At 36.2% G+C, this 24906-nt stretch overlaps 1 protein-coding gene across 7 annotated transcripts in view; it reads right to left on the bottom strand.

Moving 5' to 3' along the window:
* The window catches only part of COL24A1 (collagen type XXIV alpha 1 chain), a 425611-nt gene that overhangs the window by 309209 nt on the left and 91496 nt on the right, over nucleotides 1-24906 (bottom strand). For all 7 annotated transcript variants that reach the window (XM_029227745.1, XM_029227744.1, XM_029227743.1 and 4 more), the window contains 4 exons: nucleotides 13809-13853; nucleotides 9192-9245; nucleotides 8110-8154; nucleotides 2000-2053 (listed from right to left, as the gene is read on the bottom strand). In XM_029227745.1, coding sequence (XP_029083578.1) covers nucleotides 2000-2053; nucleotides 8110-8154; nucleotides 9192-9245; nucleotides 13809-13853 — 198 coding nt within the window. The remainder of the gene's footprint in view (nucleotides 1-1999; nucleotides 2054-8109; nucleotides 8155-9191; nucleotides 9246-13808; nucleotides 13854-24906) is intronic.

The raw sequence follows: 24906 nt of genomic DNA, 5'->3' as shown, positions 1-24906 counted from the left end.
TCCATTTACTTTAATTCAACAGTGTTTAATAAATATTCATCTAATATTCTCTATTGAAAAAAGAGTTCAAAGATGCGCAATATGACTCATTTCATGAGGATTTCATGCATCTTTACATAATATAGCCAAGCATTTAAGAAAAATAATTATTTTCTAAAACTTTAGTAGCTTCAGTAAATCTCAGCAGAAAACCTAAGGATAGTGCGGATAGAATTATATAAGAACTTTTTCATATATACATGCATGTGTATATTATTGACTTCCAGAAAGAACTTTTTCTTCCCATTTGTTTTCAGGAGTGATTAGAACACTATTTTCTTTGGCTTTTCTCTACTTAAATATTTCATAACATAATAAGACCACCCGGTTAGCTATACTATTCATGGTTTTAGTGAGAATTTTGAAGTAGCCTAATAATATTAGGACATGGTACCTATAATAGGCAGAATATCACAAAAGGGTCTTATATTTATGGTTTGAGACAATCTTGATATATTCATATAAACTAGTCGAAATTACTGAGTATGATTATAGGCATTGTGCCTATTGATAGTCAGTGTCACAGGGATCCTTGAATTCAAGATGATGACATTTTGCAAGGACATATAACTTTCGTTTATTTATTACATCAATTACTAGAAATAACTTCATTCCAACAGGTCAGGGAAGGATTGTATCATAAGCAGCACAGTAATTAACAATGTAAACTATATATACTCCTTTGGGTCTATAAGAAGCAGTTCAATTCTTTGCATGATAGATTGGAAACATCATCTGTAAGTCTGCTGTATTACATAGTAGTTAAGTGGCTTAGTTGTAGGATCACACTGAAGATATTGTTTGCAAGTGAAAGAAATGACCTGTGCGCTCACCACAGGAATATCTTCACCTCTTCTCACCAAAGACAACTAAACATTTTGATTGTCATTACAGCACATGTAAACTCTGAATGTTTCTTCTCTGCGGAGGCATTCACAAGTAACTACAAGAAAATGTGATTTAATTCACTCACTCAAAAAACTATACATCTGAAATATTCATCTAGCAAAGAATGATCCGATTTATTTTCAGTTGCAAAAATCAGTTTCCAGATATGAAAAAAAATTTGCCCGAACAGCACTTGTATAATAATAGAGTTAAATGCTAAATTCGGAATATGATTGTTTTCAAACCTGAGAATATGCTAATATTGTTTGATTCTACTTTTTTAAAAATTAGTATTGACAGTGTAGATGAAGAAATGCAGCTAGAAATCACTGAACTGCATATGGCACTGAAAACTAGATATGACGAAGATGGAATGCCAGAACTCTGTATGTATCCTCGTTAATTTTTATAAGTATAACAAAATATTTGGCAAAGATTCTACTTTATTCACAAGTACCTACATTTATGAACAGCTATCTTCCACTATTAAACAAAAAAATATATCTTTTTTTTTTTTTTTTTTGCGGTACGCGGGCTTCTCACTGCTGTGGCCTCTCCCGTTGCGGAGCACAGGCTCCGGACGCGCAGGCTCAGCGGCCATGGCTCATGGGCCCAGCCGCTCCGCGGCATGTGGGATCTTCCCAGACCGGGGTACGAACCCGTGTCCCCTGCATCGGCAGGAGGACTCTCAACCAGTGCGCCACCAGGGAAGCCCCAAAAAATATATCTTTTGAAGTTGATCTATTACACATTGCATTGTAAAATACAAACCCTGCCAAGAGTTTCTACTCAAATTAAAGATCAATTACAAAATAAAATTTTCATAATTAGATAATATCAATTTGTGTTTTTTAAAAGTTCAATTTAAAGTTGCTAACCATAAATATTTATATCACCTCACTTACCTAAAACACAATTCAGTAAAATTTAAGAGAGTTTAATTATAATTCTGGTAGGTGACTTTTCTTAAAGCTGGCTTGTTTCACTGCCCGACATCTGGGTTTATGAGCCCTGTTATACTTTATCCTAAGTATATCACGTTAGAAATAATATTTGAAGGAAATAGACTTACTCTTTCTCCTTCAGGTCCCAGTTGTCCTACTTCTCCAGGAAAGCCAATGAAACCCTTAAAGTAAGCAAATAATCTTTGTATTATCTCACTTAAATATTCACCCTGTAAATAACTCTAAATAGAGATACTTAAAATTTATTCCTAGTAATATGAAATTATAAGGCATAACAGTTTGGATAATCTTGTGTCTTTTCTTCTAGAAATTACAGTTCAATCTTTTCATTAAAAAAAAAAGTAGGAAATGTAACTTAAGGCATAGTGGCTAATAAAAATCAACAAGCCCAAATTCTTTTCTACATTGAATATTACAAAGGGCAGAAGACACAGATACACAATTAACTAAGTTGTAAGAAAGAATGGAGGTATCCAAGAAAAAGAAGTATGGAGGAGGAAGAGATTCATTCCAATGTGGCAGGAGGTAAAAGCAGTCAGAGGAGGTTTCAAAGGAGACTGGCACTTGAGATAGGGCTGTGGAGTAGATAGAGTCTTGATAAGCAGAGGATGGAGAAAGAACGCTCCAACCAGCACTACAGTAAGCAGAGACAAGATAGAGAGGACTCAGGGAGCATTTGTAAATGGTTAACTGACAGTTTCTTACATGTAAGATGCTTTGGAGAGAAGCAGACCCATTGTGCCCTCAGGGAGATTCCAATAGGTCTGAGAAACAAGGAGTAAAATAACAATTGAAGCTACTTTATACTACCATACTTTAGTTAGATCTCACCTGTGGCAAATAATAACCTGTTTCATCAATTTAATAAAGTGTATAGTAGTTTAGAGAATGGATTAAGGAGAGCCTTAAATTTCAGACTAAGAATTTTAGACTTTATAGTTTAGATAAGAAGCTACTGGACTTTGGGGGAGTGTGGTAGTGCCCTGATGTTAAGCTGTTTTTCTAAAATATTAATCTGTGGACAGGATACAGAATACACCCAAGACAGGAAACACTGAATGTAGGAAAATGTGTTAGAATGCTGTTTCAATGGTCCAAATTTGAAGGAATATGAGTCTGGGTCACTCATTCACAAAACATCATTTTAGTGCCCACTGTGTGCCAAGAACTGGAATTATAAAAATGAATATGAAAATCAGTGCCCTCAAGGAGTTCATAGTTTATTAGGAAAAAGAGTCATACATTTGTAATATCATAAGATAATTGTGACATGATTATGTGATGTGATAAATACAAGATACAGAAGCTTTGAAGGCAGAATGACCAACTTTGCCTAGAGGGAAGATTTAGGAAAGTTTTACAGAGGAGGCAACATTTAAGCTGAGTCTTGAAGGAAAGGAAAGGCATTTTATGCAGGGCTAACAATGTGTCATCAATCAATCAATCAATCAAAATAAAATGACATGGCATTTTCACAGAATTGCAAATAGCTCTGTGTGATTGGTAGGCAAGAGTGGGGGTTGGAAAGGCAACAGTGGCTACATCATGAAAAGTCTTTTATGTGATGATGGCAAGTTTGTGATTTATACTGAGCATTCAAAAAAATTTAGACAGAGTTTTGATATAATCAAATTTGCAGTTTATAGAATTCATTTGGATTACAGTGGTTCAACTGGTCTTTGTATCTATCTCTAGGATTGAGGCAAAGATGATTCTAAGGTTTATACTGGACTGATAAGCAAATGGTAACCACTGATAGAAATATGGAAAACAAATAGGAAAGCTAATAGTTTAGTAGAAAGAGGATGAGTTCTGTCAGTCATTTTGAGATTGTGGTGATGAGGCATTTAAATTTAATTATCTTGGCAAGGAAGTGGAGATGTGGGACTCATAGAAAGAGCTCATAGAGTGATGTAAGATTTGAAGGGCAGATGGGTCAGAAGACTTAAGGGTAGAATAGAGCCCTTAGGAGGAAACAAAGAGAAATTTCCCTGAACCACTGAGAGGCTGAACTGGATGGAGATGGGAGAAGAAAAATGGTTTTATGAACACCCAAGGTATAAAAGAACTTGAAGAAGAGCTACAGGAGGCCATTTTGACTAAATTCGAAATAAAGTCTACTTATTTTGACTTAGAGAATGGGTGCCTTTTCAGAGTAAATTTTTCCATAATAGTATACATTAAGAAAGAACTCAGGTTTTGAAAAAGTAAATGTCATTTGTACACCTAGAACAGCATTATTCACAATAGCCAAAAGGTGGAAGCAACCCAAATGTTCAACAGATGAAAAGACAAACAAATGTGGCATATACATACAATGGAATATTATTCAGCCTGAAAAAGTAAGGATATCTTGACGCATTCCACAAGGTGGATGAATCTCAAAGACAATCACGCTAAGTGAAATAAGCCAGTCATAAAAGGATAGATATTATATGATTCCACTTAAATGAAGTACATAGAGTAGTCAAACTCATAGAGACAGAAAGTTGAATGGTTGCCAGGAGCCGGGGGGAAGGGAGAATGGGGAGTTACTGTTCAATAGATATAAAGTTTCAGTTTGGAAAGATGAAAAAGTTCTGGAGATGGACGGTGGTGATGGCCGCACTGCAATGTGAATGTACTTATTGCCTCCCGCTATGGACTGAATGTTTATGCCCCCTCAAAATTCATACATTGAAGCCTAATCCCCAAAACGATGGTATTTGGAGGTGGGACCTTTGGGAGGGAATTAGATCATGAGAGTAGAGCCCTCATGAATGGGATTACTGCCCTTCTAAAAAGAGATATGAAAGAAATATGATTGCTCTCTCTGCCACATAAGGATACAGCAAGAAGGCAGCGGTCTACAAGCCATGAGGTGGGCCCTCATGAAACACTGGATCTGCCTTCCCAGACTGAAGAACCGTGACATATAAATGTTTGTTGTTTAAGTCACCCAGTCTATGGTAATTTTTATTATAGCAGCCTGGACTATGACACCAGTGAACTTACATTTAAAAATAATTAAAATGGTGAATTTTATATTAAATATGTATTACCACAATATTTTTTTTAAAAGTAAGTGTCTCAGGAATCATTTCCAAGTTTCCTGGAATAAGAACCATGGGAAGCATTTAGTTCCTGAGGGTGAAATCTAGTTGGGTGTTGCCACAGTAAGACAAGCACTTTTCTTTGACAAGGAAAAACACCTTTAAAATTCCTATGTTCTACAGAGTGTATGAATGAATAAGCAAAAAATAAAATAAAAGAGAAAAATAGTTTCCTTCTAATTAACTTTAATGATAAAACATCTATAATTTGTTTGCTTGAAAGCCAAGCATCTGAAGGATGGAGAAGGTTTCTTTTAAAATGAAGCATCCAAAAGTATTTCTGATACCAAAACGTTTACGATTATGATGACAAGCTACATGTACTTTCAGAAATATCAACTACAGGTGGCCTCAAGTTTAAAAACAGTTAACTTTTGTTTTAATATACACAACTGGAGTTTTGCTTATAAATAAAAAGAACAAACACCCTAACTGATGTACACTTCTCAGTAAACTAAATACTCAACTGAAGACTCAGGAGCTAAACCTCTACTCAACGAAGTCTGCACAGAGTACCAGCACAACATTTTACAAGTAAAGATACAGGCTCCGGACGCGCAGGCTCAGCGGCCATGGCTCACGGGCCCAGCTGCTCCGCAGCATGTGGGATCTTCCCGAACCGGGGCACGAACCCGTGTCCCCTGCATTGGCAGGCGGACTCTCAACCACCGTGCCACCAGGGAAGCCCACAAGTAAAGATTTTAAAGGGAACAATGCTATGAGTAATTACGTAGGTGTTTCATAAAGGTTTTTTGATAATTATTATGCTGATTCTAACAGAAATAAAATGTCAGCTGCATCCACCAAAGAAATCATATGGGGTTGTGGTCATTCTCAAAACACTACCACTAAATTGGAGTTTAGTATGTAATGAAACAAGGAACATAAAAAATAATAAGGGACTTCCCTGGCGGTCCAGCAGTTAAGACTCCACGCTTCCAATGCAGTGGACTCGGGTTTGATCCCTGGTCAGGGAAGTAAGATCCCACATGCCATACAGCCAAAAAATTTTAAAAAAAAATTAAACAAAAAGCACATATGTGTTTGCTTTTTTGGACTGAAGGTTGTATATCCAGGTAGAGGCAATTTTGTGTCACCAGCAGGGCCACTAAAAGGTCGGGGGAGGCCTACATACTTCTACTTTTTGAGCCACCTAGCACGTTATTACACAAAGAAACACCAAAGGAGGGTTACAAAATGATTTATTTTAAACATTTACATTTTTAAAATAATTATCTTAACACCAAAAAATGCAGTCAAACAATGGAGCCAGTCAAAAGGTAATTTATCATGATTTATAAAAATATTAATTCATATTGTATAGCATGTGGTATAGACCAGTAACAGGACCCAAATTAAATGAAAAACATAATCCTGTCAGTGTGATTTTATGATTTTTGTCTTTTTAACCATATTTGGAGTTAATGTCTAAAGTCTACATTTGAGACTCTTCGTGAATATGAAACCTAGAGAAGTGAATCTTCTGACTCTTCCCTCACTCCCAAAGGAAAATTAAAGGATTAAATCAATTAAATTAGTCAGAAAAGGATTAGATTTGTTTTTTTTAATGCTTTTATGAAGTCGGCCATCAAAACCTAAAAAAAGCTTAAAAAGGGTTACAACCTACACTATAATTGTCAGTACAAATGGGGAAAAAAGCAACAAAAGGATGTATAATATAGTACAAAAATGATATAAAGAAGAATTAGAAAAGTTATAGGAATCACTGAAGCAAGATGAGAAAATGTAGTAAGAGAAAACTGCACAGTGCCAAGTAACGGGTCTAGGAGTTTAGCTCACATGCAGAAGAAACTCCCAAATTCTAATAATAATGATAAAATCTGCATAGAAAGTGCATGCCATGTGCTAGGCACTGTGCCTTAAGAATATTAATTAAGCTCAGGTAGTTGTCATAACCACCTAAAGGTAGGTTTCATTATCACCTTTTAATAAGGTAAGAAAAATGAGGCACAGAAGGGTTGAACGACATCTAAGGTCACAAAGCTAGTAAACAAGGGGTTAAGAAAAAAAAAAAAGCGGTCCTTGTCGAGCTCCAAAGCCCATGTTCTTTGTCCACTAATCTCTTCTTGCTTTCCAAATCCAAGTCAATATGTGCTTTCGGTGCAGTTTCTAATAAAGAATACATGACTTTTCCCCATTATGTTTTCACTTAATGCAAGGGTGGAGACAGCATGGGATACTAAAACAGTACAGAGCTGAAGGTGAGAAAACGCTGGTTTGAGTTCTGCTATGACTTTGTCAAATCATGTCGGTTCCATAGCTTACTGTTTTCTCATCTGTAAGATGGAGACAATACATGTGTTCTGCTACTTCATAGGATTGATAGCAAAAGAAATATGAAGTATTTGAAAATGTTTAAGAATTTTTTAAAATTAAGGCATCATTATAGTACATACTGTCTAAATACTTTTTGTTTTCCTTATTTCAAAAAGGTATTTAAGATAATATAAGGCAGATGTAGATTCCAGAAAATAACTGGCTTTAAAAATAGAGAATTTAAAAAAAATTTTTAGTTTACTAATTTTTCCTAGAACCAGCTTTGATTTTAATTTGTGGCACACAACATAACACATCACAGTAATTTTTTTTGTTTTGCTCCCTTAATGATTAAAAGTGGCTAACAACTTCTTTAACGGTTGGAAGTGCAATGGTATACGCTTGAATGTGATAAGCCTATTTCTTTCTCTGCAGATATTTCTTTACTCCAGATAGTTTTTGTATTATTATCTCAGCCTTGAGTGCGAATTTTTTGCCTCTTCATATTTCTTTCATCATTATTTCTTAGGTCTATATACGTCCACACATAAATAATACTACAAATGCTTAAAGAGCATATTTTCAACATACCAGATGTTTTGCTAGGAGCTAGCAAAATAAATGATGTAGATATAGGAGCTATCAAAGACTGATGTAAAACCTACCACCATAAGACTGCTCTCTATGGCCTTAACAGTGAAAATATCTATTTAATAAGTGTGTTTCTTTCCAGGCTAAACCTGCATTACATTCAAAGTTTCTATGGAAGTGTGAAAATAAGTATTTTGTACACTTCATTCTACTCATATGCAAGCATACTTAACAAAATGATGACAATGCTTACTTACTCGTCCACCTTCAGGTCCTGGATTACCTTCTGGTCCAGCTAAACCCTAGTGTGAATAAAAGGCATCATCATCATCCTACAGTACTTTTTAAGGAGCTGTAGATAAATAGATTAATAAAAAGGGCATAGAAAATGTATCATTTCACAAGTATAAACTTCAGAACTCTGTATACTTAATGAAGACTATATCTATTCAAGGAATTTTAGAATTTCAGAACCAAAAGAGGCACTGTATATAATCTATACACGAATATATTTTAGATATCTAAATAAAGTAGATTAACACATTGTCAGTAACAAAAATTATTTTTTACGTTATTTCTTATTGGAAAACTGTGTTCTTTTAAAACACTTCTAATTAACTTATCTAAAATACATTTTAGATATATAAAAAGTATATAAAAAATATAAAAAGATATTTTATATAAATGTAGTTTTCCAGTATGCTAAATGAATAATTAATTTCAAGAGTAAGTAATCAATTCATGAAAGCCTAAGAAAGAAAATTTGTTCTCTTATTAATCTACATGAAGTAGCTAGAGAAAGTTAGAAATTAGAGGGAAATAAATATGAAATGATTAGAATGAATTTTCACAACAGTATACAAAGACTTGAATCCAGTTCAGATAAAAGTATTCAGATAGTGGTATGTGTAGCGTTGCCAACTGTGTCCCAAGTGTTTATAGTTGTATTATTAAAAAATGTTGCTTATCATATAGAGTCTTAACTCATACCATTACTTCGTTTTAGTCAGTGGCAGTACTGTAAAATCAGTAGCAGGGCTGTTTTAACATTTTATTAGCACACTGGGCATTTTAACTTAGAAGGTTCCATTGTATATTACTCACATCAAACCTGTTTAAAAATCCTACTCTCATTTTAAGCAAAATTTCCTGCAGTAAAATTTTTGAAGGATTTTTACAATTTTGATGTTAGAATTTTTGGAATTATTTTGTTATGAGTAATTCATTATTTAATAAAAGTAAACCAATTATCATTTGAACATTAACTCTTGAAATCAGAACATACAATGTATTAACCAAGAGGAACATAAAAACAGAAGTTTAAATATAGTTACCTCACCTGCCTGCCAGGGTAACCACGTGAACCAATATTACCAGTGAATCCTGGAATCCCCTAAAATGAAAAATAATAAAACAGTACAACAAAGTCAAAAGAAACCCAAGGAAACAAAATTGGTGCATTCATAATACCCAAGTTTGGAAAGAATATTTTTTCCATATAAAAATACTAAGGGTCCTGCACATTGCTTATCTGATTGAAGTCATCTATTTAAAATGAAAATGAGATAAAATGGCTAAATAAAAATAAACACATTACATTAGGGACCTAAATGAGACATTGATTATTAGTAATGATAAATCTAGGGTGGAAAAATCCAGTGATACATAACCTTTAAAAAACATATTAGAGAAAGAGTTGGTACGTTTCATAATAACCAGTATCTTTATGGATTTAACTCCTTCTTGTCTCAGTCATCCTGCAACTCTCCTTAACTATTGGAGCATGAGCTCCAGAAGACAAGTAAATGGATATTAAGTGGTAAATATCTGTATCATGACATAGGTCTATCTAAATATTCACATAGCAACTTTGGATAAGAAATTCATTTTGCACTGACAACTTTGTATGCCTGATTTAAAACAAGGGTTGCTCAAGGAAGGCTGATATATGGAGTCTCAAAGGCATAAGAAAGGAAACTTGCTGCAGAACTGTGTGGAAAAGTGAGAAGAAATACCTCCACTCGCTGTTACTTTCTTCCATTGATATATGATTCATTCATTCATTCATTCAGTTTATTCAAAGTTTAGGCCTGTTAAATTTTGTCAACCAAGGAAATACCAGAAGAATATGTGTTGAGCTGTCTTTACTTAACCAAAAATGGTGACAGCAGTGATAAATTTCATAGATTCTTTATTATGTAAAATTCATTTCCGGTTTGTTGTTTGGAAAAGAGATAATAAAAGACACTAGCTCTTTTGCCCCTCTGATCTGAAGTATACAGAAGAGTGTTACCTCCGGCTTAACAATAGAAATACTTTGAAATTCCTAAAATTTGGAAAATCTAGAGAAAAAACAGACCAAGAAAAAGGCAAATGGAGCATCACAGTGGAAAGTTTTTACCCTCCCATTCCATTAGACTTGTAGGCTCCTAATTTGTCCTTCTCTCCACTTTTCTCAGAATCCATCTCTCAGTTTTGTTTTCTCTCACTTCTCCCTGTTGTCTCCCACTTCCTTCCCTTGCTCCAACAATTATCATTTACTTAGCACTTTTTTTTTTTTTTTTTCGGTACGCGGGCCTCTCACCGTTGTGGCCTCTCCCGTCGCGGAGCACCGGCTCCGGACTCGCAGGCTCAGCGGCCATGGCTCACCGGCCCAGCCGCTCCGCGGCATGTGGGATCCTCCCGGATTGGGGCACGAACCCGTGTCCCCTGCATCGGCAGGCGGACTCCCAACCACTGCGCCACCAGGGAAGCCCTACTTAGCACTTTTTTATGTGCCAATCCTACGCCACCACTTTACGTCTACTTTACATCTATGAGATAGATACTATTTTCTCCATTTTACATTTGAAGAAACTAAGATACAGAGAAGTTATGAAACCTGCCCAAGATGGCACAGTGAGTAAGTAGCAGAGCCTAGATGTGAACTCAGACAATCTGACAAAAGTTGTCACGTGTGTGTATGCACAAACACACATATATATACATGTGCACACATACATACATATATACATATACGTACAGACACCTATACATATATATGGCAATGAACAACTTAACAGAATGTGGATAAACAGTTGCCTTTTGAGAAGTAACAAAAAATGTTCATCTACACATAGAGATTATATCCTATAAATTTCAGAAACCATATTTATGTACTAGATATTACCTTATTAATATTATATATAATACATATTTTATTCCTATAACAGCATTTATTGAGCACCTATCATGTGCCAAAATTCAAGAATTTTATATGTATTATCTTATTTAATCTGCTCAAACCCTATAAGGTAGATACCATTATCCCTATTTTACAGATACGAAAAGTAAGACATGAAGTGTTTGTCACCAGTGGGAAGTCACTCAGCTAGTAAGTAGAAAGCCAGAATTTAAATCAGCAAGTCTAACTCCAGAGACCACCATTCAAGGCTGCCTCCCTAGTATAGGTTTGAAGGGCAAATAACTTAAAGTAGTACTCTAGGGAAAGCCCTCTAATTATGAGACTTGCTTCAGTCTATTTACAACTGCTTCCTTTATTCCCCATCCATTTCTAAAACACACAGGCCTATATCCAGACATCCACAAAACTTTATACTTGGTTATGCCAATAGAAAAGACTGAAATAAATTTAAAAGGCTGTTTTCATTCTGTAGGTTCTGGCTAATGCCAATCACCATCCCTTTCATTAGTTTCCTAGCCAACTTAGGTTAACTGACCTCAACTAAAAAGCAATCTGTTATAAGACATAAATGAAATCTGATTTTGAATGGATTTTCATGGAGGGTGTTAAGATAACATGTAGAGATATAACACATTCCAGCTGCACAGAGAAATACACAAGAGGACACCACTGGATGATTAAATCCTGCTCTACTGGAATAACAGTAAACAAAGTCAACGAGTAAGCTTTCAGCAGTCTTATGTGGCACAAACATATTCTAAGCCAACCACACCCTAAAATCACTTGGACAACCAGAGCAGCTCCAAAGAAACTCAAAACAAAGCACTATACCTCAATTCACTCTGCATTTAAAAAATGGCTCACTTAAATCTGTAGATCGAATGGAGGAATTCAGACACAAAGTTATATCTCTACCCCTGGAAAAATCAGGAATAGTAAACCTGCCCCAATCCCACTTCTCACTCTGAGAATTAAAGCACACGCTCTGAGTCAGTCAGACTTCACTGAGAGTCCCAGCACTGCCAGCATGGGTCCTCCCTATCTCTTAGTTTTTTTTCATTAGTAAAATACAATAATAATATCTAGGTCACAGGATTATTGCGTAGAGAAAAGAGAACAATGTGTAAAAATATATTTAAAAGCAGGGGTAACTGCAATAATTCTTAGGGTTGTGGAGTATTAAATGAGTTAACATATGGAAATATTAAATAAATAATTATACTACTTGAACTTCCAGTTAACAGTAGTACAGTTTGGCAACTAATAAAGACTCCGTAATGAAAGCTCCTATTACTAGAGCTTGCCCAGATGATATAATTACTTTCCTAAGTCTTTGCTGGCCAGTTTATAGATATCTACAAATTTTCCAGAAGGGAATGTCTCCTAGCTAATTAGTTACGTTCCTCTTAATGTCCACAGTGTTTCCACAGTGAAAATGCAAAATGATTTTAGTTGTTCCTCACAGTTATCACCAATTTTGTCTTTTTACTTCTGGAAATAAATAAAATAGAAAGAACTGATTCCAATAATACATTTTCCAACCTTTAAAACTGATTTCAGACTCTTCTCAAAAGCATACCACCCTCAGAACAATGACACGTATATTAACAGAACTAGGTTATAGAACAGTTGCGAGTAAACTGGTCAGTACTGACAAATGGTCAATTTTTCACTTACTTGTGATGTGTCAGGTTTTCTTCATTGAAATATACACAGAATTTCTGCCAAAGCAGTATTCTAGGGATTTTCTTTTCCTCCCCAGGAACTAATCCCTCCTGCCCTTCTGATTTTTTTTTCCCATAAATGCTCAAATGCTTTTCAGCACTCGTATGATCTTCAGGAAACTGAGATTTTACTTGCTACAGATACATATATTGCTTGCCATGTCTAGTAATTAGCAATCTTGAAAAATTGTGCCTCAGGGACTGAATAGAGTGTATTGTCCCTCTTACATGAATAAAAGGGAAAACTGGCTTTATTTCTTCATTTATCTTTCCCTCAGGGATAATCCATCACTTTTCTTTCTGGAGCTCCCTTTAGGGTTTCCTGAGGCTCTTTGCTAAATCTCCAATAATGATTTGTCACCTTAGTTAGTATCTAATCTCCTACCCTTTTCACTGATTTATTCATACTGGCCTAGTATATATTCTATTGAAAACAAGAGATATGACTTTATTTCTTCCTATGACATAATGATACATTATTTTATGGTGGGAGAGAGAAGGAATAACATGATCAAAAACTAAATAGTTCCCAAACTATTTTGACTTTTACATATATGTGTATGTGTAGAATGGACAACAAACAGCAGATGTGCCATTCTAATTTGGATTGTTATCAAAATTTATTTGCATTCCTTCATGCAATGGTAGGGAACTAACAGCTGTGGATAGACTTTGGGAAACAGGAAAGCCCCTGAAACGTACAAAAAAATCAGTGCATATATGTGTGTGCATATGAGTGTGTGTGCATGCATGGATAATCCGTGGACAGGATACACAGCATTTATGAGATTCTCACAGTGGTTTATGAACAACGGAAGTTTAAGAATGCTGGAGCATGTTAGGCAGACAGTGAAAGTCAGTCTAAGATATGAAAAAAACCCACAAGATTTAATAATAAATTAGAAGTTTTTCCTGTACTAAACAGAGTAAAAAGCATTAAGAAAAATTGAAAGAGTTACACGGGGGAAAATAATCTCTCAATGGAGTTCCCTACCGTATGTCTTTTTCACTGGAGAAGATGCAAGTCTTATAAAGGAAGAATACTTACTTGTTCACCTCGGAGTCCTGGGAGCCCTGGATGTCCTTTGAGACCCTGCAAGGGTAAAGGTGAAGACATACTATGAAAAGTAACCCCATTTGAGCCAAATAACTAACCACAGTTGTCTTTCATCCCAACTTTTGGTTTTCCCATTAATACAAATGTAATTCCTACTAATCTATTTCTTAAGTGTAATCTTTTAAATTTAATAAAAATTTAATTTTTATTAAATAATAAATTCGCATTAGTAATTCTTAATTAATTTGGAGTGTAATTTGAATGATTTGTTATCAACTAAAATGGTTACATAGTACTGAATTTTAAAAAACAGGATCTTTTATAAAAGGCTGGCATCTAGCAATGGATCTGCTAAATTTTGCTTAAGCTTTTTAAAAGTTGGTTTTAGTTCATTAATGCTGAAACAGAATGCCCTCAGGCATAATCTGTTTGTAATTATTGAAAAACTGGCAGTTTCAGGCAGTTTCTCTAATCTAAAACATTGTCATAACATTCTATGAATGAGCGAATAAAAAGAGGCTGCTCACAGGTCCATCTGTCTAAGAAATCAGTAACAAATGTTTTATATCAATCATACCTCAATTAAAAAACAGAAATTAGTAACAAAAAATTTTCCAAATAAGAACCAAAATCAAATCTTAATTTCTATCACTAACACCCAAAGATATAAAAGAGATAATAACTTTTATCCTCTAGAAAGATATTCTATGAGCGAAAGAAAGGAAGCTAAAAGAAAGGAAAGGAAGAAAGAAATAAAGGACACTTTGGAGCATATTTCTACAGCTCTAATCAACAATCAGTAAATCAACCTGCTGTTTACTAGATTTTGGTGTATATAAAAGAACAAGAAAAAGTTCCTTTTTAAAAGAACCTTTTAGGATTTTAAGCAAACCTCAAAAACCTGAAATAAATTATAGTTAGTTTACAAATATCAGAAACTTCAAATTAATGTACTGCAAACTGAAGATAAGTTTTTGGGGTTTTAAGATATAGAGTAACAGAGTGAAAAGAGTCACTCAGGATTAAACCCTATCACGGAGGGTTTATGAACTTGGATTAATGAATTAGAGAAGGAAATGATACTCTGGGACAATGGGGAAATTAGAAGAGGTACCTATTTGAAAAATAAGGAAATGATTTAAGCAGGTTTTGAGGTGATAAACTTAAAACAAAAGTAAATGTTTAAGTAGAGAGGTCTCTTGGGAACCAGAGAGAAGACCAGAAATGTAAGAAGGAAAGTTGGAGACAAAAATTTTTGTGTTATCTGTATATGTAAGCATATTTGTAACAAGGGAATAACAGAAGAAAAAGCAAGAGGGCAGAGGAAATGCCCTGTCCTCTGCGAGCTCTGTTCTTTCATGATTAGGCTATTAGAGATCAGAGACGTGGCCATGAGAAAGGAGGGGGAAAAAGGAACGAAGGCACAAAGCAATTTCACTGAGCCACTATGTACCAGACATTGCACCAGCCACTTCCAAATACCTCACCTAATTCTATGGCAATCCTGTGAAGTAGGTATCTTCCTCATTTTTACAGGTGAGAAAACTGAGCTCTGAGAAATTAAATGATATGACCAAAGTCATGTAGGTAGTAAGGTGGAATCATGTCAGTTTGACAGTTAGATTTATCAAGAATTGAGTAACCTGCCCTTCTATTTACTTAATATGCCTATATTTGTCTCAGACTCAAATGCAGGCTGTCCTCATTCTCATCAAATGTTCAAACATTAATTTTAGACAACCAAGACAAATCAACAAAAGGAATTATATATCATAAATCATGGTATTATTAAAGTTACACATTTACCACTTGCATCTTATATACCCACAATTTCACTGAGTTTATATATTTTTTAAGATAGCTAAAGACCAGCCTAATTACAAAATAGAAGACGTACATTGTTCTCAGTTGTCCAAATGTTACACAAGATTCTCCAAATAAAATATCCACAAAGCTAAGTTTTTTCACTTTTAATAACGGGAAATAAGAAATGTTCTCAGCACTAAGATAGTGGTGGTGGCTCCCTCGGATGAGGCAGCAGCTCTAGAAGGATGGAGTTCCTAAGAGAGTGTCAGGAAGATGAGAAATGAGGAACCAGGGCGAGAGGTACACAGGTAGAGAAACTCTCCGCCATGGGCCTAGTTCCTTTTCTTTTTTATTAAAAACTGTGCTTATAGGGGCTTCCCTGGTGGCGTAGTGGTTGGGAGTCCGTCTGCCGATGCAGGGGGCGCGGGTTCGTGCCCCGGTCCGGGAGGATCCCACGTGCCGCGGAGCGGCTGGGCCCGTGAGCTGTGGCCGCTGGGCCTGCGCGTCCGGAGCCAGTGCTCCGCAGCGGGAGAGGCCGCAGCAGTGAGGGGCCCGCGTACCAGAAACAAACAAACAAACAAACAAAAAACAACTGTGCTTATATATTTACTTACTTGTTTTTATGTCTGTGTACTGCTGAGTCTAGCTAGCTACATGCTTCCCTTTCTTTGGCCACTATCTGTTTCTCTGACCAGAGTTTCTTCCCTCCCCAGCCCTGGTGAAACAGAATGCAGTGGTGCTACAACTTCTTTAGCTTACTTTCCCTGAAGCAGTTTATAACAGTGAACTAGACATGTTGATCATAATATCCTCTGAATGTACAACTCCCTCTGAAGAGATTCTTCCTCATCCACAGACTCTAATATAAAGGCAGCACCAAATAGTCATGAGCTCCCTCCTACTCCACCTCAGCCCCAGGAGATGGCATTCAACCTAAGGGAAGCCAATATGAAGTCCGGCCAGTAGCCTATGAGGCCACTTGGAATGGAGAGTTTTGCCTAAACAGGGTGAAGCTGGGCCAATCAAATTCTTTTTTAAATTAAGTTCAACAGGAAGGAAGGAAGGAAGGAAAGGAAGGAGGGAGGGAGGATTGATTCAGGTACTTAGCTGAAGCTAGAAAGACTGACAAAGAAAGGATAAGAGGAAGAGAAGAAAGCCAAAGTATGAGTAAAAAATTTAGAGTAAGCAGAAACTGTGCTGAGAAAGAAAGTTTTTGTCAGAGGAAAAGTCAGATAACACAAAAAGGGCAGATGCAGAGAGAGGAGATGAGTAGCAGTGCTAATAGGAAAGTACAGTAAAAGATCCACAAACTAATGTTGCTAGATACTCAGAGCTGCTTTGAATCAGTGCCTGCCCCCGTGAGGCTAAGTCATATTACAGTACCATTTTTAGATTCCATGGGTCCCTGATTTCCCTTAATGCTGTAGAGAGGATTGAAATAATTCTCTCTTCCTTGGGATAGCCTAAGTCTCCATTCTTTGCCATCAAAAGAGCTGAAGTGAAACAAAATGGTTTTGGTTTGGTTTGGTTTACTACTAATAATAATGAAAAGACCAAGCACACTGAGCTCTAGATCCAGTTTTGCCACTAAATAGCTATATCACGAGTTTCAAAGTCTTCATCTGTAAAATGACAGCAATGAATTAAACTACTGCTAAATCTCCTTTTAATTGCCAGCATTCTGCAATTAGTTGAATCTGTTAAAGTCACTACTTTTTTTTTCACCTTTCATTGAATGAAAAACAAAGGCATTCATAAGAGTCAATTCAGGCTTTGAGGCATTGGAAGAATTCAAGTAACACTGATGTATCACTGAGGTACGTATCAGAAAAAAACAGATTCAGGTTCCCATGGGCATATGACCTGAAACAAAGATGGGGACTCTGGGATGAGCAGAATGGAAAGAGAATGGGTCAGGTAGGAGGCTATTATGAGAGTCTAGGAGAAACATGATTATACATTAGATTTGAGGGCAGAGTTAGAGATGATATATATGCCCCTTAAAGAGTTTAAACTTAAGCTCCTGAACTATTTTATTCAATGTGGTATCCCCAGTGTCTAGAATATAGTAAGTGCTTGTTAATTAATTGATGGAAAGATTTGGATGAATAAATGAATTGATGTAAAGACTTAGAGGAATCTGAGGGTTACTTGGGGGAAAATAGATTCTAAGTATTCAATATGATATCTCCATTCTCTTAATATTGAAATGAAAGGTAATAAGTGGGAGAAAAAATATCTTGTTATTTTTCAATGTAATAATATGTTACTGTAATATACTGGAGTTAGCACCACTATTGTATAAAAGCCTCCACTTATTCCCTAATTTGTGACTACAGGTCTCATTTGTTTTCTACTTAAATACTAGTCTGTAATATTTTAAAAAACAAAGGGAATAAGTTCCTGGGAAGAATGCCTACATTCAAGCTTTGGCATAGCTCCAATCTAAGGACGTGACACTTTAATTTTTTTTAAAATTTTTTGGCCACACCGCGCAGCATGTGTAATCTTAGTTCCCCAACCAGGGATCAAACCCACGCTCCCTGAATTGGAAGCACGGAGTCTTAACCACTGGGCCACCAGGGAAGTCTCCCTGACACTTTACTTTTAAAAATTTGTTTATATTGTAGTCTTCTGAAAATACTATTTGAGTCATTGTTCTTCCTATACTCACATAGGAAAAATAACAAAAAAGGCCAAGTAACTAACAATGCATGATTTTCCTCTGATAAATATACTGAAACTGATGTAAACACATTTCTTAAGGAATGCCAATAGAAAAATGTACAAGTTCTGTTTTAGAACAGATTAAAAACTCATTATAATGAGTTATAGGGTTGTTTCAATTTTTGTTGTGATATAAATTTGCCTTGCCAAGAATTCCAGTAATAAAAAGGGTTTAGAATCTAATTTTAATATAGAGATATTAATTTTAATACTTATTTTAACAACAATTTAAACCCTAACAAATACGTTATCAACAGGTGACCACACAGGACCAAAAAAAAAAAAGAGATACAATTGAATCAAAATCAGAAATATTAAGGGATGGAAAAGAAACAAACTTTAAATATATACCTGAACTACCCCTAAGTAATTAAAATTTGGATACATAAATGTTTATCCATAAGGAAAACAGTGGTACCATTTACATATAGGGCCATCCTTGCTTTGCACGGTACCAGAGGACCATGAAACTGACCATATAAGCTGAAACCATGCCAAGCAATCTTAATAATGGGAAAAATTGCAATTGTTCTGTGACCTTTAAAAATTTTTGTCAAATGTTTAAAAGTCTCACTGTCAGTTACCTTTGTATAGGGAAATGAAAAATATGTTAAATATTAGTTTAGTACAGTGTAATTTAAAACGTTAGAAACAGTGAGAAATTAAAGTTACATTTCTTAGAAAAAATTTATGAAGAGTAGTTTGAATAGTGCTTTTCTTGTATAAATAACCATACAGAGCAAGCATATATTCTATGTTTTGGCAAACTGTCATACTCCTTTCTAAGTGTGGGTCAGCTCCCAACATTCCATCCTTTGCACTTTCAATGTCATGAAATAGCTCCAAGAGTTCTTCTAACGTGAAGTTTTTTTGCTGTTGTAACCTCCTCTGGGACGTGTCTATCCTATTCATCACAACCCTTTCCTCTTATGTCAAAAAATTTGCCTTAAACAAAAATAATAAAAACAAGTTCGCCGTTACCAAGTTCCTCTGTCTGCATATGTAGAGTCTCTCAAATGGCAGCAGTGCCCCAGGATCAGCTATTTCTTCTATAACTCCATTTATATTTGATTCTAATTTCAATTTCTGTGTTATCACTATTTCTTTATTTCGTTGTACTTTTCATCTTTGTTGACCAGTTACTTTTTTTGATTATCCATTTGTGTAAAATGCCACATGAGTTTATCAGAGAGAAGGAAGCAAGACAGCTACACACTCTGCAGTCTGTGCATGAACTAACAGATGTGTCGTGTACAATCATCAACAGATTCTGAATGAAATGTGACTGATCACTGATCTTGATGCACATTTACTATTTATGTAGTGACTTGTAAGCTGAAGAGCCAGTAGCAAAGTTTATACTTTACACAGCTAATCACAGTGTGATTAATCTGAACCATGTTGGTGGGAGACTGGTGTTATTAAACCGTGTTAAGTGAAATTTGTCTATATTGGAACCATGTAAAGTGAGGAATGCTTGTATATATGTGTTGAAAAGATTCTCGATGATATAATCTCTATGTTGTCAACTTCATATATAAATGGTTTTCTTCTTTTAACAGTTCTTTCCCCCACTAAATGCGAAGGACTTATATTCACTGAGATAAAGATTTTTTCCTACAGGGCTCCCCTGGTGGTGCAATGGTTGAGAATCTGCCTGCCAATGCAGGGGACATGGGTTCGAGCCCTGGTCTGGGAAGATCCCACATGCCGCGGAGCAACTAGACCCGTGAGCCACAACTACTGAGCCTGCGCGTCTGGAGCTTGTGCTCCGCAGCAAGAGAGGCCGCGACAGTGAAAGGCCCGCGCACCGCGATGAAGAGTGGCCCCCTGCTTGCCGCAACCAGAAGAAAGCTCACGCACGGAAACGAAGACCCAACACCGCCAAAAATAAATAAATAAATAAAATTAAAAAAAAAAAAATCTGAGATTTAAAAAAAAAAAAAAGATTTTTCCTACATATGAGAAAGTATCCCCTATGGCATAAGACAACTTCTCTATTACCACTCTGCTTTTCTATCTTGGGCCTCCTTACATAAACTTTAGGTTTCAGAAAGGTAGGAGCATTTGTCTGTAGAATCCACAAAAATGCCAAAGAAATTCCGGAGACTAAATGATTTGCCTCTGGCACTCTCCTTCTTAAAATCCTTCAGTAGCTCTCTACCATATGATAAATGCTTTACCATGGCATACAAGTTCCTTTATAATTTGACCCCTGAATGTCCCTCAAACTTTATCTCCTGACACCTCCTACCTAACACTCCATAATCCCAAAACAAGGAACTGCTCTTGCCTCCAAGCCTCGGTTTATGTCATCACCTGTGTGTAAACAGCATACATGTCTACTAACTATAGTATCATTAGGATAACTTGCATCCTCAAGATGCAGCTCAGGGGCTTCCCTGGTGGCTCAGTGGTTGAGAGTCCGCCTGCCGATGCAGGGGACACGGGTTCGTGCCCTGGTCCCAGAAGATCCCACATGCCGCAGAGCGGCTGGGCCCGTGAGCCATGGCCGCTGAGCCTGCGCGTCCGGAGCCTGTGCTCCGCAACGGGAGAGGCCACAACAGTGAGAGGCCCGTGTACCGCAAAAAAAAAAAAAAAAAAAAAAAAAAGAAAAGATGCAGCTCAGATGTTGCCTCTTTCCCTGTTCTCTAAAAACTCCCCCACCTCCACTGCCAAGAAGTTTAGGGATCCCTCAGCCGTTGCTATAAAAATTTCACATCTTAATCATTGCAATTGTTATAGCATAATATACTTTTAGTGATTTACTTTAGTATCTATTTCCTTTTTTAGACGGTAGGCTACTTGAAGGCAGGAACTATACCTTGTTTACCAATACTGGTTTCCTGAATGAACCGTAGGACAAAAGGATGTGATTAAAACAACTGCAGCATTCCAGAGTTAGTGACAAATTTCATCTCAAAACTGCTCTTTTGGTTGAAGCAACTTCCTTGTATCTTTTGCTTCTGTCTAGTCTCAGGAAGCTGAGGCAAAGTTGGGCTAACCTTATACATGATCATGTGAAAAGCAACATCACTGAGACATTAGTAGCAGATTAACTAGTTCTACTCACCCTACCTAAATGGGACGAAGAGTGTTTGGAGCCAGAGGACCGAGGCAAAATAAGACAGGTGAGAAGGGTCACTGACTTGAGAAGCAGCCCTTGAGGAGGAAAATAACCACTAGCACCGGGTGAAAGGGCACAGTCAATTAAACTTACGAGCAGCAATGTTCATTCACTACTAATATGTGCTTGCTATGTACCATTCACTGGGCTGAAATACCACAGTGCAAAAATATAGACCTTGCACTTAAGGACTGCTAAATCACTCATATATTTCCCTTTAGGCCACTGCTACTGCACTGTTATCTGAAAGCCAGTATTAAATTGTCCTCTTCTGTAATGTAATAATAGCAGTCCTTTACAGATCAGGTGATTCCAAGTATCTAATAAAATCTGTCAAACACTACAGGACTCATACGTCAGCAACGCCTTGAGGAATACAAAGGTTTGTAGCCATGTTTTGGTCAAAATAACCAGGCAAACCTATGGCAAACTAGAGAAACAGTGGCAAGACGCCCATAGCTGATTGAAAAAGAAGGCTTAAGCAAGAATTCAGAATGAGATAAAAAAAAAAAAAATCAACGACCATGACCATGTAAGTACTACTTGAGGTAAGGCAATAAAGTTCCTGAAGTTTTAAGAATAGGGAGTTTAACTGTTTTCAAAAAATTAAATAGAAGAATGATCTCAGGTAACTGGAGAGATTGAAGAGAATTAAATTAGAGAATGAATACCACACAGACCTCTCTATTCTACCCACCTCCCCTTCTTCTTGGAACATACTTCCCTCACGCACACAAGGGACTCCTACCCACCTCTGTCCCAAACTCCTCACAATATTGACCAATTAACCTACATTAATTAGTACTCAGGTTTTTTTTTTTGTTTTTTTACTGTACACGGGCCTCTCACTGCTGTGGCCTCTCCCATTGCGGAGCACAGGCTCTGGACGCGCAGGCTCAGCGGCCACGGCTCACGGGCCCAGCCGCTTCGCGGCATGTGGGATCTTCCCGGACCGGGGCACGAACCCGCGTCCCCTGCATCGGCAGGCGGACTCTCAACCACTGCGCCACCAGGGAAGCCCCAGTACTCAGTTTTTACCTTGGCCCCATCAACTCTAGTTGTAGTCCTTCTCAACTAGTTCTTGTGGAGAAAAACAGTATGACACTAATTCTCAAGATGGTGCTAAATGACCGATAACAGCTTTTTCTGAGGACACAGACATTTTTTTTTAAAACCTTCTGGGAACTGAAATACTTTCAGCCAAATGAATTTATCGTTAATGTTAGGATGTCATCAGAAGAGGAAAATATCTTTGGATGAAGGAACGTTTTCCAAGTCCCACAGAGTACATCACTTTGGTAGCCACGGGCTTGCCTGTGAGGGAGTTCAGTATGTGTTGCCTCGTTCTTAGCTTCCCCTTCCATTAGTGGAAATGGCAGAGGGCAGAGTAGATGGTCACAGTGGTGACAGCACAGCCCCTAAGCAGCAGCTTTTATGTTAGACTTTCAGTACTAAGGCTGAACTGCAAACCAAGCAAAGGAAAACGTAGCTCTGCAGATTTTTACAGGAATATTGCACAGGTGAGAAGATGATCTATAGCGTTAACTATGGAACATAAGAATTCCCCTTAGTTCTTTCTCCGGGCATGGATTTTATTTTTATTGTTGTTCTCATCAACATTCAGTATTGCTGTACTTCCTTAGTACTGTCCTTGCTTTAAATAGATTATGAAAAGCTGTATAGGTTTTGAGTGACTGATAAATCATAATGCATTCCACTTGATTTTTTCAGCTCTTCTTTCCCTTCCAACTTTATAAAGATGTTAACTGTGTACCTCCTATGTAATGGAAAGATTTTTTTAACTGAAATAATTCCATCAAACTAGAATAAGAATTCACACTGATTTATAATTATTACTAAAAGTATAGTAGTTGAATTTTTTGACATTCAGAAAAATATTGCCATACATTATTCATAATCATCTGTTTTAAAATGTGTGCCTCATATTTCACAATTGTTCTGAGTTATACCTTCATGCTAAGATGTGCTTAACTGCTCTCATCTGGCTTATCCTCTCGATCCCAGAAAAATTTCTTCAATTGAAATTGCTGTTAATGTTCTTACAATTTTAAAAAGCAGACTTCCAATAGTAATGTAGCAACTGATCAGCTATATTTAAAAACCAATTTAAAAATTCATCTGGAGTCCAAGCTCAGAATTATGACTCTTGTTTTCCAACCAACACAGCATGAACTCTGGATCTAACTTATCTGATTTTTGGCACAAATTTAGACATTTAGTGGGAAGTGAAAACATACTTCAGTTCCTAGGTAAATAAGAGTTATATTAAGGTGGCTAAGTTGAGGCAATGTAACCAGTCAATCTGGGGAAACACACAGCTTGTTAAAGTGGTAATACTGGTTTTTTAAAAAAAAGTCAAGGTGTGAATATTGATTTCAGATTTTTTAAAAGAAAAAATTCAAGGGCCTTTCCTTATGAAACCCCCTGATTTCATTCTTATCTGTCCCTCTTCAGAGAAAAGCACTTTTTTTTAATATGCATGATTTTATACTTTTATATAAATACAATGTTTCACTGTTCAGTAAAGCATAAATTTCTGTAAGTTGTTTTGATAATGTATTTTTGCATGTTTTTGAACTTTATATATATTATACTATACAAATGCTTTGAGGCTATTTCTTTTGTCAATGTTATATTTTTGAGATTTATACATGTTGCCATAAATAGGTAGATTTAGTTTGTTCATTTTAGCTGCTGCACACTGTTACATTTTATGAATCTATCAAAATATATCCTTTTAAAATTTAAATACATTGGGGTTTCTACTGTTTTGTTTTCATAAACAATGCTGCAGGTAACATTTTAAAATTTCTTCTTGTGTATGTGTGTTAGAGAGTTTCTCTAAGATATATACGTATGAGCAGAATTACTAAGTGTTAGGCAGTGTGCATCTTCGCCTTTCCTAGACATGGCAAATCGTGCTCCAAGGTGGTTGTTCCAGTTCCATCAGCAGTAAATGAGAATTCCTGTTGTATCTCATCTGGCCAAAAGTAGGTATTTTCAGACTTTAGATATTTGACAATTGTGAAATGATACCTCATTGTTTTAATTTCATTTCCTTTATTCCTAGTAAGGTTAAATATCTTTTCACATATTAAGTGACCAATGGATTTGCTGTTTTGTGAACTGCCCATTTTTCTATTGGGTTATTGATTTCTGTGCAATCTTTACATGTTCTGGATGCTAGTTCTTTGTTAGTTACATGTGTTACAAATATTTTTTCCCAGTCTGTGGCTTGTATTTTCACTATTTGTGTTGTACCTTGTTGTGAAAAAAAAAGCCTTATTTTTAATATAGTAAATTTATTAATCTTTAAAAAAAAGTCAAGGGGTGAGAGATAAAAGGAAAAAGGCAGAAGCGAACCAAAAAATCTACTGAAGAGTGAATAAAAATATTGCTGCTGATTTA

This window comes from Monodon monoceros, unplaced genomic scaffold, assembly GCF_005190385.1.
Source record: "Monodon monoceros isolate NGI ecotype Baffin Bay Population unplaced genomic scaffold, NGI_Narwhal_1 Super_Scaffold_18, whole genome shotgun sequence".
NCBI lineage: Eukaryota > Metazoa > Chordata > Mammalia > Artiodactyla > Monodontidae > Monodon > Monodon monoceros.
This window is presented reverse-complemented; position numbering and strand designations above follow the sequence as displayed.